The sequence below is a fragment of the Enhydra lutris genome, unplaced genomic scaffold (genome assembly GCF_002288905.1).
Source record: "Enhydra lutris kenyoni isolate GAN:26980312 unplaced genomic scaffold, ASM228890v2 scaffoldscaffold12, whole genome shotgun sequence".
NCBI lineage: Eukaryota > Metazoa > Chordata > Mammalia > Carnivora > Mustelidae > Enhydra > Enhydra lutris.
Window position 1 is genome coordinate 39,891,795 of NW_019154096.1, and position 14,704 is coordinate 39,906,498.

The 14,704-nt window shown below is 45.9% G+C and overlaps 1 protein-coding gene across 1 annotated transcript in view; it reads left to right on the forward strand.

The window, feature by feature from the left end:
• Nucleotides 1–14,704, forward strand: part of LOC111145192 (WDFY family member 4) — a 293,576-nt gene that overhangs the window by 118,098 nt on the left and 160,774 nt on the right. Inside the window, exons 31-36 of the mRNA XM_022499912.1 lie at nt 1,429–1,554; nt 4,335–4,499; nt 7,136–7,339; nt 7,960–8,074; nt 9,320–9,477; nt 12,424–12,662. Of these exons, the coding sequence (XP_022355620.1) occupies nt 1,429–1,554; nt 4,335–4,499; nt 7,136–7,339; nt 7,960–8,074; nt 9,320–9,477; nt 12,424–12,662 (1,007 nt within the window). The remainder of the gene's footprint in view (nt 1–1,428; nt 1,555–4,334; nt 4,500–7,135; nt 7,340–7,959; nt 8,075–9,319; nt 9,478–12,423; nt 12,663–14,704) is intronic.

Sequence of the window (14,704 nt, forward strand, 5' to 3'; positions counted from 1 at the left end):
CCAAATTTCTCCAGAGAGGAGCCTACACTCACTAGGTATAGCTTCTCACCAAACAGCCCCTCACTCATTCATTTGCACCACATCCAAGGCTTCATGAGCTCCCCTGACGGATGGGGTTCCGACTCCACAGCCGGCATCAAGACCCTCTGTGACTGGGGGCCTCACTTATCTCTCTAACCCACTTTGTTCGCTTGCCCACCCTTTGTGCTGTGAACCTCCTTAGTTATCTCTCCAATAAGACCAGCTGCTGTGTGCTTGCCTCCCCTGTGCGCTTGCCTCCCCTTTGCCTTTAACGAGCTCTTACTCCCATGTCACCTGCCTGGTGAGGGGGTGGATGGACTCAGCACTCAGCTCAGATTTCGCCTCCTGCTTCGATCCCTAGGCAAGGGGACTCATTCGCTCCCATGTGCCTTAGCACCTTCCCCTTAATGGCACTGACACAGTTATGTGATTTCCTCTCTCTTTAGCCACTGAGCTCCTGAAGTGCAGACACTACTTCTTTTTTTTTTTTTTTAGTTTATGCAAACATAAATTTATTGTCTAAAGAAGGATCTCATACTATGCATTTGTACAGACCCTACTTCTTACTCACCTTCCTGGGTGCCTGACAAATAGCAGATTCAGAAAATTGTTTCTCAGTCTCAACTGAGTTAAACTTCCCTGAATTGAAAGTGGTGGAGGGGCTTGGCTCTGTAATTGAAGGCTAGAAAATCCACCTCTCTTGACATCCTTATATTTGACCTATCTAAATCTTGATATATGCTAAGAGTATTAGAGATCACACTTCAAAATAAAATTCTTAATATGCTGTGCTAAGTTCACCAAAACCGTGTATTTCTGTTTCTTCAGGAACGTATCATAGGGAACAAACATCTCCTCAATGTCAGGACCCGTGATAGATGCTTACATATTTTATTTTGCTTGATATTTATAACCATCCCATGGGGAAGAGAATGTAATTTTCATTTTACAGAGGAGGAAAGTGAGTTGCCAAGAGGCTTCATAGCTTGCATAAGCCCAGCTTTTAAAGAGGCAAAGTCAGATTGCCCTGCTGGCCAAGTCCCGTGTTCCCTCTGCTACACTCGGCACCTTTCCCAAAGCCTTTGAACTCCTCATATGTCCTCTGTAGTCTCACTTAACAAAAATTCATGACAGTTGATTGGGATTGCAAACCAAATGGAAGAGCTGAAGTCAAGGTGAATCACTGGTGGGTCTTCAGCATCTTCTTGAAGCTGTGTACTTCCCTTATGCATCACCGAGTGGGCTGACATTCTCCACACGGACCAGCCACCTAAGCTGTCTGCACAGCTACTGTGCTGTTTGCCTTTCCCACTCAGGCCCCCTGGGAAACACGGTGTGCTGGCTGGAAAGCCGGTCCCCTTGGTGTGCCTCCATTCATCTCTCTATAGCCCCTGCCCCCTCTTTCAGGATAGCCTGGATGCCATGCTCCAGTGGCTCCTGCAGAAGCACCACAATGAAGAAGTCCTCCGGGCTGGGCTGTGCACTGAAGGTGTCCTGCTGCTCCTGGAAATGCTGAAAGCCACCATGAGCCAGGTGAGACCCATCCCCCCCCACATCTCATGAGGAGGTTCTGATGGGAAGACAAATCTGAAAGAGTCACCTTGACTTTTTCCAGCAGTTTCCCTTGCTGATAATTAACAAGTGTTATTCAGAATGCTTGGTAGAAGAGGCTAGGTGGGTTCCCCAGTCTAAATGTCCTCAGTAGAGTTTACACACTCTTGCCAGAGAACATCTGTTTTCCATTTGTTTACATATTTGAGTTTCTTCACTGGGAGATTTAATGCCTTCAGTCAGGGGAACATTTCTGAGCAACTGCTTAGGTCAGGAGCTTCAGGGGACTGGTAGGAGGTAGAAAGGGGCCTCTTTCCTCAAGAAGCTCGTCTCCGCCGTGACAAGTGGGCCTCACACATGGGTAAGCTGTGAGGTAGAAACCTGTTAGAGAAGACAGATGCCACCAACCACATACATGACATGGAGAGCCGTTAACTCAGGACTTCAGGTCCTCGAGAGGCAGGTGGAGAGGTTATTTTTGACATGGAGGCAAGTGTGAGGGGTGAAGGCCCCCTGTGAATGGGAGTAACTGTGAGCCAGATCAACAAGAATTTGCATGGGAGGCTGAAAACTTCTGACTTCATTCTGTAGACCCCAATGGTGACTGGAGGCTTGATTCTGTGTGGGGAAACCTTATCGCTTCTATAAGACAATGCATGTTTACCTTTACAACTTTAACCAAAGAGGAAGATAGAAAGTAAAAATCACTTGAAACACACCCATGCAGAGATAACCGCTGTGAACCTCAGGGGAATGTTCTTCCAGACACCTAGGATTATACCGTAGCCTTACAGAGGGTTGGGCCACATAAACCCCTCTTGCCTTTTTCTCTCAACATGTTGTTGGAAATTATCTATATTTGTACATGGAAATTTATGTTGTTTTTCAGAATGTTCACTGTTATAAAAACTCTGTAAAGAACTTTCTTGAGCAGATATCCTTTTTCTGTAGTTTGATATTCTCCTTAGTGTGAATTCTGGATTTTGGATAGTGGATCAGTCAGTGACCTTCATGTGTTTTCTTTTGGACTCACTTCTCAGGAAGGTTGCATTAGACATTATACATACATGTCCCTACATCTAATGTACATCCCACCATCCTGTATGGGAGTCCCCAGCGCAGTCCTCACAGCCCCAGCTATGGGGTCTTCGCTTTTGACCCAGTTTAAGAGTCACATCTGTAATTCCCCAGATAACCATTTTATGTTTGACGTTGTAATGTAAATGCTTGGTCTTATTATAATTATAATTATTATTTTTTTACTCCTCTCAGCAGACTATACATTTTCTTTGTTTTACCTGCTTTCATGTTATTCAATTTTTTCGCCTTTTCAAAATAACCTTAACTGGTTAGAAAGGTAGCAAACTCTTTATGCTGCAAACTGGAAATACGTATTTTTTCAGGCACCCGACTCCAAAATTAATTGAACATTAGGTCTGTAATGGAACCATGAGTAAGCTTTCCAAAGAAGGAAAGTATACAGTTTACATGCTCTGACTAGGACATAACAAAATGAAGTGGATAACAATAATAAAAAACAAAAAGTCTTACCACATTAACAAAATATGAGTCAAGAGGTCTTTAAAACTGCAATCACATTAATTCTAGAAAGCAACAGCAACAAAGAAATGAAGATGTCAAATATCAGAATCTTAGAACTAGACAGGAAAAAAATCGGGAGATGTATCCGAAGTTGGTTGTTTAAATCAACCCACAAGTCGTCAGCTCCTTACGTAGTCAGAGGTTGTGGGGTAAGGAGAGCATGAGTTACACATAACTGAAGAGAAGGGAGAAATAATCATATAGAAAGTTAAATGAATTAAAAAAGACCATTTGTGCAAACTGAATAAAATATTACCTAAACAAGATCAAAGAGACATTTAAGAGCCTAAACAAGGCAATAATGAAAAAAAAATGGAGCCCAAGAGTTTCATAAGAGCAACTTAAATAATATAAGAATTATGGATTTAACATCTTCTTGAATAAAAAGAAAGGAGAAGAGTTATTTTTTTATCAGTAAAGCTAGCATAATACTGATAACAAAACCTGACAAACATAAAACAAAAAGAAAACTGCAGCCCACTATCATTTATAAATATGCACTCAAAATCATAAGTAAAATATTTACAAACAGAATAAGGAAGTGCACTGAGATATTAACAGAGTGACTCAGTGAGCTCTTTGCAAAAATGCAAAAAATCTCTTGGTGCAATTCATCATAGGTAAGTGGCTAAAAGAAAAAAAATCACCTAATTACATGTTAAAAGAGTATATCATAAAAATTAAATACATTCTTGTTTTTAAAAGAAAAAATTGTGATCTGTACTTTCTTAGCATAATCTCTCTCTCTCTCTCTCTCACACACATACACACACACACACACACACACACACACACACACACATTACAGCCAGATTGCCTGGGTTTAATTCCTGGCTTTGTCGATTATCTGTCGGGTAACCTTTGGCAAGCTACCCGACCTCTCTGTGCCTCTGTCTTCCCATCTGTAAAATAAGTGTAAATGTAGAGAGTGGTCATGAGGGGAGAAGAGGAATGTGTGTGAAGCCCCATAACAATGCCTGCACATATTAACCCCTCCCCCAACTGGTGACCAGTATCCTGGGCTAACCCACAGACTTAGGTGTCTACAATTTAGGTGTCCTGCTGACTGTCTCAGAAAGCCTTCGATTTCAGATCCTCTGGCTCCCCTGCAGTCGCCAGCCACATTCCCATGCTCGGCCTCTCATGAAGTGTGCCTTCAGCCCCCAGGAGGCTCTGGAGATGACGCCTGGGAACAGACGTTCCCTGCCAGTGTGCTGCATTTCCTTGGCTGTGTGCACAGCACCTACCCCCAGGATCCCGCCTGGCGAGCCCCGGAGTTCCTCCAGACGTTGGCTGCAGTCACCTTCCCTCTGGGGACCCACAAGGTAGGACATGTCACTGCCCTGCCCAGTGAGAGCAGGGGTGAGCGTTACCATGCTTCAAGACCAAAGGGTAACAGTCCTCCCTAACCCCACCCGAAATTAAAATGCATTTTAAGGCAACTTGGCTGAAACATTAAGTAAACAACTTGGGTAATTTTCCTTTTCTTGGCTGAGATGCAGCTTGAGTTCTCTTTCAGCTCTGAGATTCAGTAATTTTTTGAGTGGTCAGGAATCTCAGTAATGAGAAATTTGATGGCGGACCAAGTCCAGTTCTGTATGGAATATTCACGCTGCTAATGTGAACCAACAAATTCCATCCCAGGAAACCAGTGGCCCACACCCCTGACAGGAGACACGGAATAGGAAGTGTCCTATCTTTGGGGATCACGCCTCTCATCCTGTTTGCAGGCCCTGACTCGGGACTCTTTGCAGTCAGAGGGTTTGCTGAGGCCCAGCTTAGAGCCAAACAAGCCAAGGTTGGGAGGGCAGAGGGCCAACTGGGTCCTGAGGACGTGATGTGACTGTGGGCCACAGGAAGGGAGGCCCAGCAGGCCAGGCGGGCTTGGTGGGCTGGGAGCATGTGGCCAGTGAGAAGAACAGGTGAGGACGGTGGGAAGGGCAGGTGAAGGAGAGGAAGGGCAGACATCCCCTCATCACCCCTACCACAGTGCAGTAGGAAGCTGAGACCCCAACAGGGAGGGTGAACCTGGGACACGTGTCTGCAAATCCATAACCACGGCTAAAGGAACATGCTGGAAGGCACGCAGTGCTATGTGGAAGGTTCAGAAGCCGTGCTGTGCACAGTGTGGGCATATGGTATTTGTTCCGTAATTTTCGGCTCAACAACCAAATGGATATAACCAATGTCTTCATTCAGCTCCTCTTTTCTAGAAGTGTGTTCATGGTGATAGCTCCCGTCTGCTGAACACCTGGAGGGTCCTGAGCCTGGTGCTTTACCTGACCCTAGCAGCACCATAGGCAGGTGGTTTCTGAAAGGGGGACGGTGAGATCCAGAGAGGCCAACTCCGAGCAATTTCTGCTGCATGTCTTGGGGCCATAAGACCCATCTCACAAAATGTTTGAGAGAAGGAAATAGGCCAGAGTTTATGTGATTCATGAGTGACAGAGCCAAGATTGAAACCTCACTCTCTCACCCCAAGGCCCAGTTCCTTTCCATCAGTCAGTTTAAAATAAAATTAAATGGCCAAATAAAATTCAAGTAATTGGTTTTCATGAAAAAACTAAACATAAAGACTAGAAGATTTGCAAAAAGATAAAATGGTTTGTTGGGTTAGTATGAACTAAAGGAACATACTGGAAAAGTAGGCGTTAAAAAAAAAAAAAAGATGCAGTAAAGAGCAAAGGAAATCACTGTGGGCTGCACTGGAGGGGTGGTGGGTGGGACAGAGTCCAGGCGTCCCTGGGCCAGTCAGGGAGGAAGGACAGTCCTACAGGCTGTCCCTCATCATCCCCCACACTAGGGCCTCTGGAGGGGACCAGGACCATGAAGTCTGTGGTCTGACATCCTTAGTCCAGAGCCCCACCTTAACTCCTACACCTGCAGGCCAGGCTTGCCATCTGCTGAGCCGGGGTTCCAGCCGGCTGCCTGCCCGCAGCCCACACTCTGACCCAGGGCTCTTCCTCCTCACACTCCATGGTTCCTGCTGGGGGCAGGCCTGGCCCAAAGTCACCTCCTCAGTGACTGCAGAGGAGCCAGACCCTGTCTTGAGACTCCTGGCTCCGGTTTCAAAACCCTTATCCCCACACTTCCTAGCCTTGTCCCAGCTCCAAGTCAGCTTCAAAAGGCCTTTGTTGCAAAGAAAACGCGACAAGCCCTCTTGATACAGAAGGCTGGTGGCCAAAAGGCTTCGATTTGCTGTAAATATATATGGCATCTTTCCAGTCAAGTCCACACGGAGCTAATTAATGCAGTCACCACCTCCCTAGGTGCCATTAAATTCATTTTATGGCTTAATTAAGAACGGCTGCATTAATTTTATGAATGAGCAAAGGGAGGTGCTGACAGATGAATGTGCATGGAAAGTTCATGGGCTGGGAGTCAGGAGCCCCTGGCCGCGTGTCCTTGGGTGTGTCATTTGGTCTCCCAGCATCCCCATGTCCTCCTGGATGTATCTGGGCTGACAACCCCTGCCTCACGGATCTCATATTTTTATAAACATAAAAACGAGGAAGTGAAGGCCACGGTGCTTCTGGGACTTGGATGCTAGGCCTTGAGGAAGTCTGCCGTGTCCCAGCAGGTGGTCCCGTCTGTCAATGTCAGCAGGCCCTGGCAGGCAGTAAAGGTGAGGGCTCCCCCGGAGGTGAGGACAGGCTGTCTTGCACACAGCCCATGCGGCCAGGCATCACCTTATGCACTGCTCGTCACTGACCACTGCAGGCCTCTCTCGCTCTGTGCTCAGCCTCTTTCCATGGCTCCTGCCTACCTCGTGTTCAGAGACCACAGTGGGCCCCCCGATGAGCAGTGAGACTCTGGGCAAATGGCCTTCTTCCTCAGAGCCTCAATTGCCTTCCATGTTAGTGGGTTTGATAAGAATTCCACCTGTGCACATCTCAGAGGTGGACACGAGAGTGCCCTGAGGCAGGTGGGCCACTCATGTTGGCGTTCTCTTGTCTTGGAGGAGCCCATGACTCAGCCTGTCCAGAATGCTAGCAGCCCCGGGGTGGAAGCCGAAGGTGACGACATTGCAGAGGGTCCACAGGCTCCTGCCAAGTCACATCCCACACGGAAGCAGCTGAGGGAGTTCATGCAGCGACTGCTGAGGGACTCCTTGCTGGCGGCCTCCAACCCCAAGCAGTGGCTGCTTCTGGAAGTGCTCCTGGAGGTGAGCTGGAAAGGGTGTTTTGGGGTCGTGTGTTGTGGGAGAAGGCCTGGGAGGACATGGGCACCACAAGGCTGGGGGATTCCCAGGGAGACCTGGGAGCTGATCTCTCTGGAGAGCTCACGTCGGCCTGCAGATGTCAGCCAGCTGGGGGTTGAGAACGTCTCCTGGGACTGCCATGATATGGCAGGAATGGCAGACCCTTGCATAGCAGGGAGCTCACCAAGCAGCATTTGGATAGATGGGCAAGGGCAGAGTTTAGCCAGGTCCTAAAGAAGCAGAGCCTACAGCAGGGATTTTATGGAAATTATCTGGGGGCTGTACTCTCAGAGGAAGCAGGAAAGAGCGGCAGAGGGGGACAGGGGAAAAGCAAGCTAAGAAATGGTCCCCTGTGGGTCCTCCACAGCTTGCCTCCTCCACCCAGGAAGTGGACTTCACCTCTCTGATGAGGGGATTTCATCAGCCGAGGGCAATGCCCTGGGGAAGGGGCAGTTGTGAGCTGCGGGCCGCCCACACTCCCGGCAGCTGTGCTATTAGCATATGGGGCACACAGGAAGGCTTGATGGCATGAGGTTGATGTGATGGCTCTGTGGCCACTCTCTTAGTCCCCAATGTGTTTCCAGGCTTCTCCACACAATGCCACCAGCCAACAGAAGCGAGACTTCCAGTCTGAGGTCCTGCTTTCCACCATGGAAATATTTCACATGCTGAATGGGGGCAATGTGCCCATGCTCAGAGGTGAGTAGGGGTGACCTTCTCCTCCTTTATGACACAGAGCTTCTGGTAACTGAACAGGAAAACCAGTCCCTGGCTCACAGGGCTGCAGGGCCCCTTGGGAGCCACGGAAGCTACCCTCTACCTGCAAGTCAGTCCTTCCACAAATCCACAAAGAGAGCTCACCAGCGCTGCCTAGAGGCTCTAAGGAAGGCATGGTGACCCTCTCCATGACACCCCTGCTATTACTGAACCACTCAGAGACAGAAAGCCTCTGAACCCAAATCCACTCTCCTCTGGTTTCAGTAAGATTGGCCTCTTCCCTTGAGGGAAGTCAAGATGGCAGCTAGAATTTACCATTCTTCTGCTCAGCATCTTGTTCTCTGCCCCCAAGACTGGGCACAGCAAGGGTTTCTTCAACAGACGACCCTGGATGAAGATGATGCCACTGCCCCTAAGAAGTTGAGATTGAAGATGCCTTCAGAATGCTTAGGTCTGGGGAGCCGTACCTTCCCCACAGAACTACACTAACATCCTCTCTGTGGTTTCTGAGCCATGGAATCCTTAGTGACATGGCCCATCTTCCAGACTCTTCCTTGCCCCACAGCGTGGCAACCCTGACTTTTGGTTTTTCTTGGAAAGCATCTCCAGGGCAGGAAGGTAGCGCAGTGAAAAGCATTAAGCTGGTGGTCCCATTTCTGCTCTGGGCTCTATCACTAGACTTGGGGCAGGTGCCTGAAGTTGTGAGTGAGGATGGCGACTGTGGTTAACTCAGAGGGCTCTCACAAGGATTAGCTGAGATCATCACATCCCCTCTGCACACAGTGCCTGCCATGGTGGTGAGTGCAGACCGATCAACTTTATAGCTTTATCCTCTGCTCCCTGTAGCCACAGGGTCTTGGGTCACCATGACAGCCTCCCCATTTATCTTAGGCCTTAAGTTCTCCTCCACCCACCTTCTAGATGCATGGTGGAAGAAATGCTGCCCCCGGTGTGCCTTCTCCCCACTTGGTTTATGTCACTGACAAAATTGTTCAAGACTAACTTAACTTTGAAAAGCATGTGTATTCACTGGGCACTTCCTGTGTATAAGACCCCATTTTCCAGCAACAGAGTATACAGGAGGTTACACTCGGGTATACAGAAGTGAGTAAGCTGTGGTTGGTTGCCATGAGGGACTTGGAGACTGTTGTGGAGAGAAGGCTATTCAGACTCGGATGATTTCTCAGATGTGGTCTATGTCCTCACCATGCCCTCCCCCACCCCCAGGCAGTAAAGAGCCTCAGCCAAATGCAGAAGCTGCTGCTGCTCCTTCACTTGCAAACATCTCCCACTTCACCCAGAAGCTGGTGGAGAAATTGTACAGCGGGATGTTCTCAGCAGACCCCAGACACATTCTTCTCTTCATCACAGACCGCATCGTGGTGGTAAGAACCTTGGGCTGGCCATGGTGGTGGTGGTGGCGGTGGGGGGGATCTCCTGCTGACCCACCAAGTGTCTGTATGACTCACTGTTGGCTGTCCTTCCCGGAAATCGATTCTAAGAGGGGTGGGCGGAAGGAGGAGGACCTATATGGCCCCGGTAGTACCTGGCGGATATTGCATGCCCTTCAGGGCTCTTACCTCAGGCTCCTTGAGAGGCGTCTCGGGAAGTGGGAGCAGCCCCCCCCCCCCGCCATGCTGGCAGCTGAGCTCTGTCCCCTCCTAGACTCTACAACCCCACGTCAGGTTTTTATTGTGATTATTGGTTTAATCTTTGTTATTGTTATTCCCCATCAACAAAGGGTCAAAAAGTTCCTTATTTCCAATAGGCCTATTTCATTTCATTCTTCATATGCACCTATGGGTCATATTTGGGCCTTCCTGCAGTTTTCATGAGTATTTTTTCCCAGCCCTATTATTCCTGCGTATGCTCTCCATCTCTCCCCAGATCAGTCTACATACACACCCACACAAACAAATGTGTGCCTGTAAATACACCTTCAGATGTAAGTTTGTGTGTACATGTGTGCACATTTTTTATTGTACATGTGTACATACACACACAGAATCACACAATCTCCAAATTCTGGAGGGGAATCCTTTACTTTGTCCTCATCTTCCATTCTAGAGACTTTTCCTGACAAGTGGCCATTCGCTCTTTCCTTGAACCCTCCCTGTCTGAGGAGCTCATGCTGGTGTGAGATGGTCCCAGCCAGTGGGGCACCTGTGATTGCTGGAAAGCTGAAATCTGCCTCCAGAAACTCCCACCAGTGGTTCTCGGCTCGCCTTCTGCAGCAGAACCCAGGGGAACCCCTCTCCTTCCTCTTCACACCTCTTAGAGTGGGTAGCATGAGTGTCCCCAGAATATTTCTGTTTGTGGAGTCACCTGCAGACCCCAGGACAGGGCCTTGACATAGTTCCTAGGGTGATAGTCAGAATGTATTCAGATGCTCCCTCTAGAATAGCCCCAAGATGGGAGAAATATGCCTTGTTGGCTCTGAGGGGATTAGAATCAGATTCTTGCAAAGTTGTGTTGAGAAATGAAAGTAGCCACAGAGCTTCTGTCTTAGTTCAGGCCATAATGACAGCACCACGGACTGGGTGATTAGCCAACAAACATTCTTTCTCGTGGTTCTAGAAGCTGAGGAGTCCAAGGTCAAGATGCCCACAGATCTGGTGTCTGGGGAGGGCTCTCTTCCTGGTTTGCAGATGGCCATCTCCTTACTATGTCCTCATGTGATGGAGAGAAAGGGGACACAAGCTCTTTATTGTCTCTTCCCATAAGGCCACTCATCCCACCATGAGGGCTCCATCCTCACGACTACTTACCTCCCAGAAACCCTGTCTCCAAGTGCCATCACCGTGGGAAGCTAGGTTTTCAACGTAGGTGTTTCGGGGGGGAACATTAAGCCCACATCAGCTCTCCAGTGGTCAAAGCAAACACTCAGAGCTAACATCAAAGAATGGGTACCCCCTGGGGCTGATGTGCCTTCACGGGGACACCAGGCCAGACTCTGCTCTGCACATATCTGCCACCTTTCTCTCCTTCTCGCTGCCTTTGACTCTCATGGATCTTAACTTCAGGTCGATAGTTGTGACCTATCTGAGCAGCAAGACAGGATGATGATTAAAAACACGAATCCCAATTTCCGGCATATTTAAATAAAACTTAAATTCATAGGCATAAACACATTCATTACCTATGCAATTCTAAAAGAGCAATCTATGACTAACAGATGATCTTCCGAATAGAGAAACATTTTGCACATAATTTTTGGCTATGGATTCTTTTAAAAAAATTGTAAATGTATTTTTATTGAGCTATAATTGACCTATAACATTGTATAAGTTTAAGTTGATACTTTATAGATTTATATTAATTTATAGATTGCAACAGGATAACCATCACAGTGTTTGTTAATACCTCTATCAAATCACATAATTATCATTTCTTTTTCATGGTGGGAACAATTAAGACCTAGTCTCTTAGCACCTTCATTTATTTATTTCTATTTATTTATTTATTTTTCTTAGCACCTTTAAAGTTTATAGGATGGTATTATTGTCTATAATCACTATGCTGTGCATTCGATCTCCAGGACTTTTGTTGTCTATTAGATACAATGAAGCCAAATAGATGGGTGGACACACCAGTGTTAAGGCTACCAATCAGGACCATCTGCCTCCCCCTCTAAGTTTCTCATGTACAGAAATTTGTTGGCCTCCCAACTAATTTAGATGTTATGGTGGCTAAGAGCATGACTCGAGTGTCTGGTGTGGGTTTGACCTTTGCTGACCACTGAACCTCTCTGACTCTCAGTCTCCTTATCCCTTAAGTGGGATAATCTTAGTGCTTACTTCATGATGTTATGATGTTTAAATGCGGCAATGCATGTAAATCAATGCAAAAATACTTAATAGGATAACTGGAATATTGTAAACACTCTAGACATAACTATTATTAATAGTTAATAATATATTAAAAAATTCGACATTGTTAATAGCATGATCTTATATTTTGAGTATCAACCACATTATCAGCATTTTAGAAATTTCTGGTTCATGTCTATTTTTATAATATGAGGGTGGTCAACTTTTAATTTCTTTTTTTTATTCTAATTTTTAATTTTAATTTTTTAAAAAAAATCCTCTTCCGCCCAAGTGTTTGATAAATCCAGCTGTTTGAATTTACTTTAGTGATCATTCACTTAAATAGAAGCTCAAAGGTAGAGGAAAGTAGTTCTGTTTGAATTTTAGATCACATCCCTTTTTGAAATACAGAACAGAATCTAAGATTGTGTCATCTTCTTAGTTAACTGGGTCCGTATCTAAAACTCGCCAAGTGTTTACAAGCATATGTGTGTGTGTGTATGTGTTTATTTTATGACACAGGTCATCGAGAATGCCTCTTCTCAAAGGGAAGCTGTCATCAGTGCTTTATACAGCAGTTTAAATAAAGTCATTCTGTACTGCCTGTCCAAGCCCCAGCAATCCCTCTCCGAGTGCCTCAGTCTTCTCAGCATCTTGGGCTTCCTACAGGAACACTGGGACATTATCCTTGCTACCTATAACTCCAACATCAGCTTCCTCCTGTGTCTCATGCATTGCTTTTTGCTGCTCAGTGAGAGAAGGTAAGAGCTGCCAGCTTGTTTCGTTGCTTGCTAGTGGTCCATGCAGAAAAGCAAGCTTCAGAGGGACACTTGATTGGGGTCAATACGAATGATATATATATATATATTCTTTGTTTATCTGGTCGTCCAAATTATGTGCAGTGTTCGACAGTACAGTAGATGGTCCTCAAATCTGTCCATGTAACGGAGCCACTAGCATCATCAGGAATAATAATTTACTCCATTTCCATAATTCTCGGGTTGTAAGATAGCTTATTCATTTCATTTTAGGGGCAGAAAGCTCCAACACTGAATATATAATTGATTTTATGATGCAGCCCGATTTCAGAAATATTAACATTTGATAAATGTAGTCTTACACTGGGAAAATATGTAATAAATTGTATCATGCAAGCCAGACATGGTTTTCTACATGCACACTATTTATGATATAAAATGATATCCATAAGCAAATTTGTATAAGAAATACTAATAAAGGGCGCCTGGGTGGCTCAGTGGGTTAAGCCTCTGCCTTCGGCTCAGGTCATGATCTCAGGGTCCTGGGATCAAGTCCCGCATCGGGCTCTCTGCTCGGCAGGGAGCCTGCTTCCTCCTCTCTCTCTCTGCCTGCCTCTCTGCCTACTTGTGATCTCTCTGTCAAATAAATAAATAAAAATCTTAAAAAATATATTAAAAAAAAGAAACACTAATAAAAAGAAACTGAATTAAGTTTAATTTTTAAAAGATTTTATTTATTTGTATGAGAGGGAGAGAGCATGTGCTATGAGGGAGGAGCAGAAGGAGAGAGATAAACAGACTCTGCACTGAGCATGGAGCTCGACACAGGGCTCGATCCTACCACCCTGAGATCACGACCTGAGCTGAAACCAAGAGTTGGATGCTTACCCGACTGAGCCACCTAGGCACTCCCTGAATTAAGTTTATTTAAATCGTTTTCTTAAATCCAAAATTCTGAGAATATGTTAGATTTCTCTGTGTATATGTACTTTCTTCTTTTTCTCTGTAAGTATTCTCTATCACCAGTGGCTTGGCACCATACTGCTTACAAATGCGATCTCTTATTAATAGAACCATGTTGAGCATAAGGAAAGGAGGCCTATACGATATTATACTTTGCTCTTGTCTTCTTGTTGTTGCTATTGTTGTTGTTTATTCCCCGTACACATTCTGTCTTATTATTTAAAAAAAAAATTCCAAAAATCTGGTCAAACTGACTATTGAATGTTAGGAAACTCAACTTGATTTGTCTTAAAACTCTCTGGCAATCACTGGAAAACACTTCTAGCCCAGAGGAGGCCCTTGCCATGTTATTTGTTTGATATAAAAGAATTCCTTTTTGCTGGGTTAAAGTGGGAGGTTCTGCTCTCTTGGCTGTGTTTTCAGAAGTAAGCCTACCCATGTTGGAAGCATAGGTGAGAACAGAGGAGTGCCAGCGTGTGTGTATGCTTGAATTTCCAGCTTCCTCAGATCTCTCTGTTCAGCTAAATGGCCTCCAAATCCAAAAGGACTTTATTCTAGGAATTTCAAGAATGGACAATGTCATATGGTGGTATATTTTCATCTCCTTGTTTGTCATTTTTGGTTCAATCCACAAACTTGTACTGAGTGGATGTTCTGCTTAGTTGACTGAAAGGGCCCAGAGAAGAAGGCACATGGATTAGGAGCCCCAGAACACATGGTTCATGAGGAACTTAGGATGCAAACCACTGTGCCTCCACTTAGAACCAACTTCATGATGTGCAGGGAAAATGGAGATGTGGGGCCTTGTTCAAAAATTACTAAGATTTCGGGGCACCTGCGTGGCTCATTGGCTTAAGCCTCTGCCTTAAGTTGGCTCAGGTCATGATCTCAGAGTTCTGGGATCGAGCCCCGCATCCGGTTCTCTGCTCAGAATGGAGCCTGCTTCCCCACCCAACTCTCTCTGCCTGCCTCTCTGCCTACTTGTCATCTCTGTCTGTCAAATAAATAAATAAAATCTTTAAAAAAAATCACTAAGATTTCAAGACAGTGGCAGCAGAGCCCAAGCACAGTACCTTTTTAAG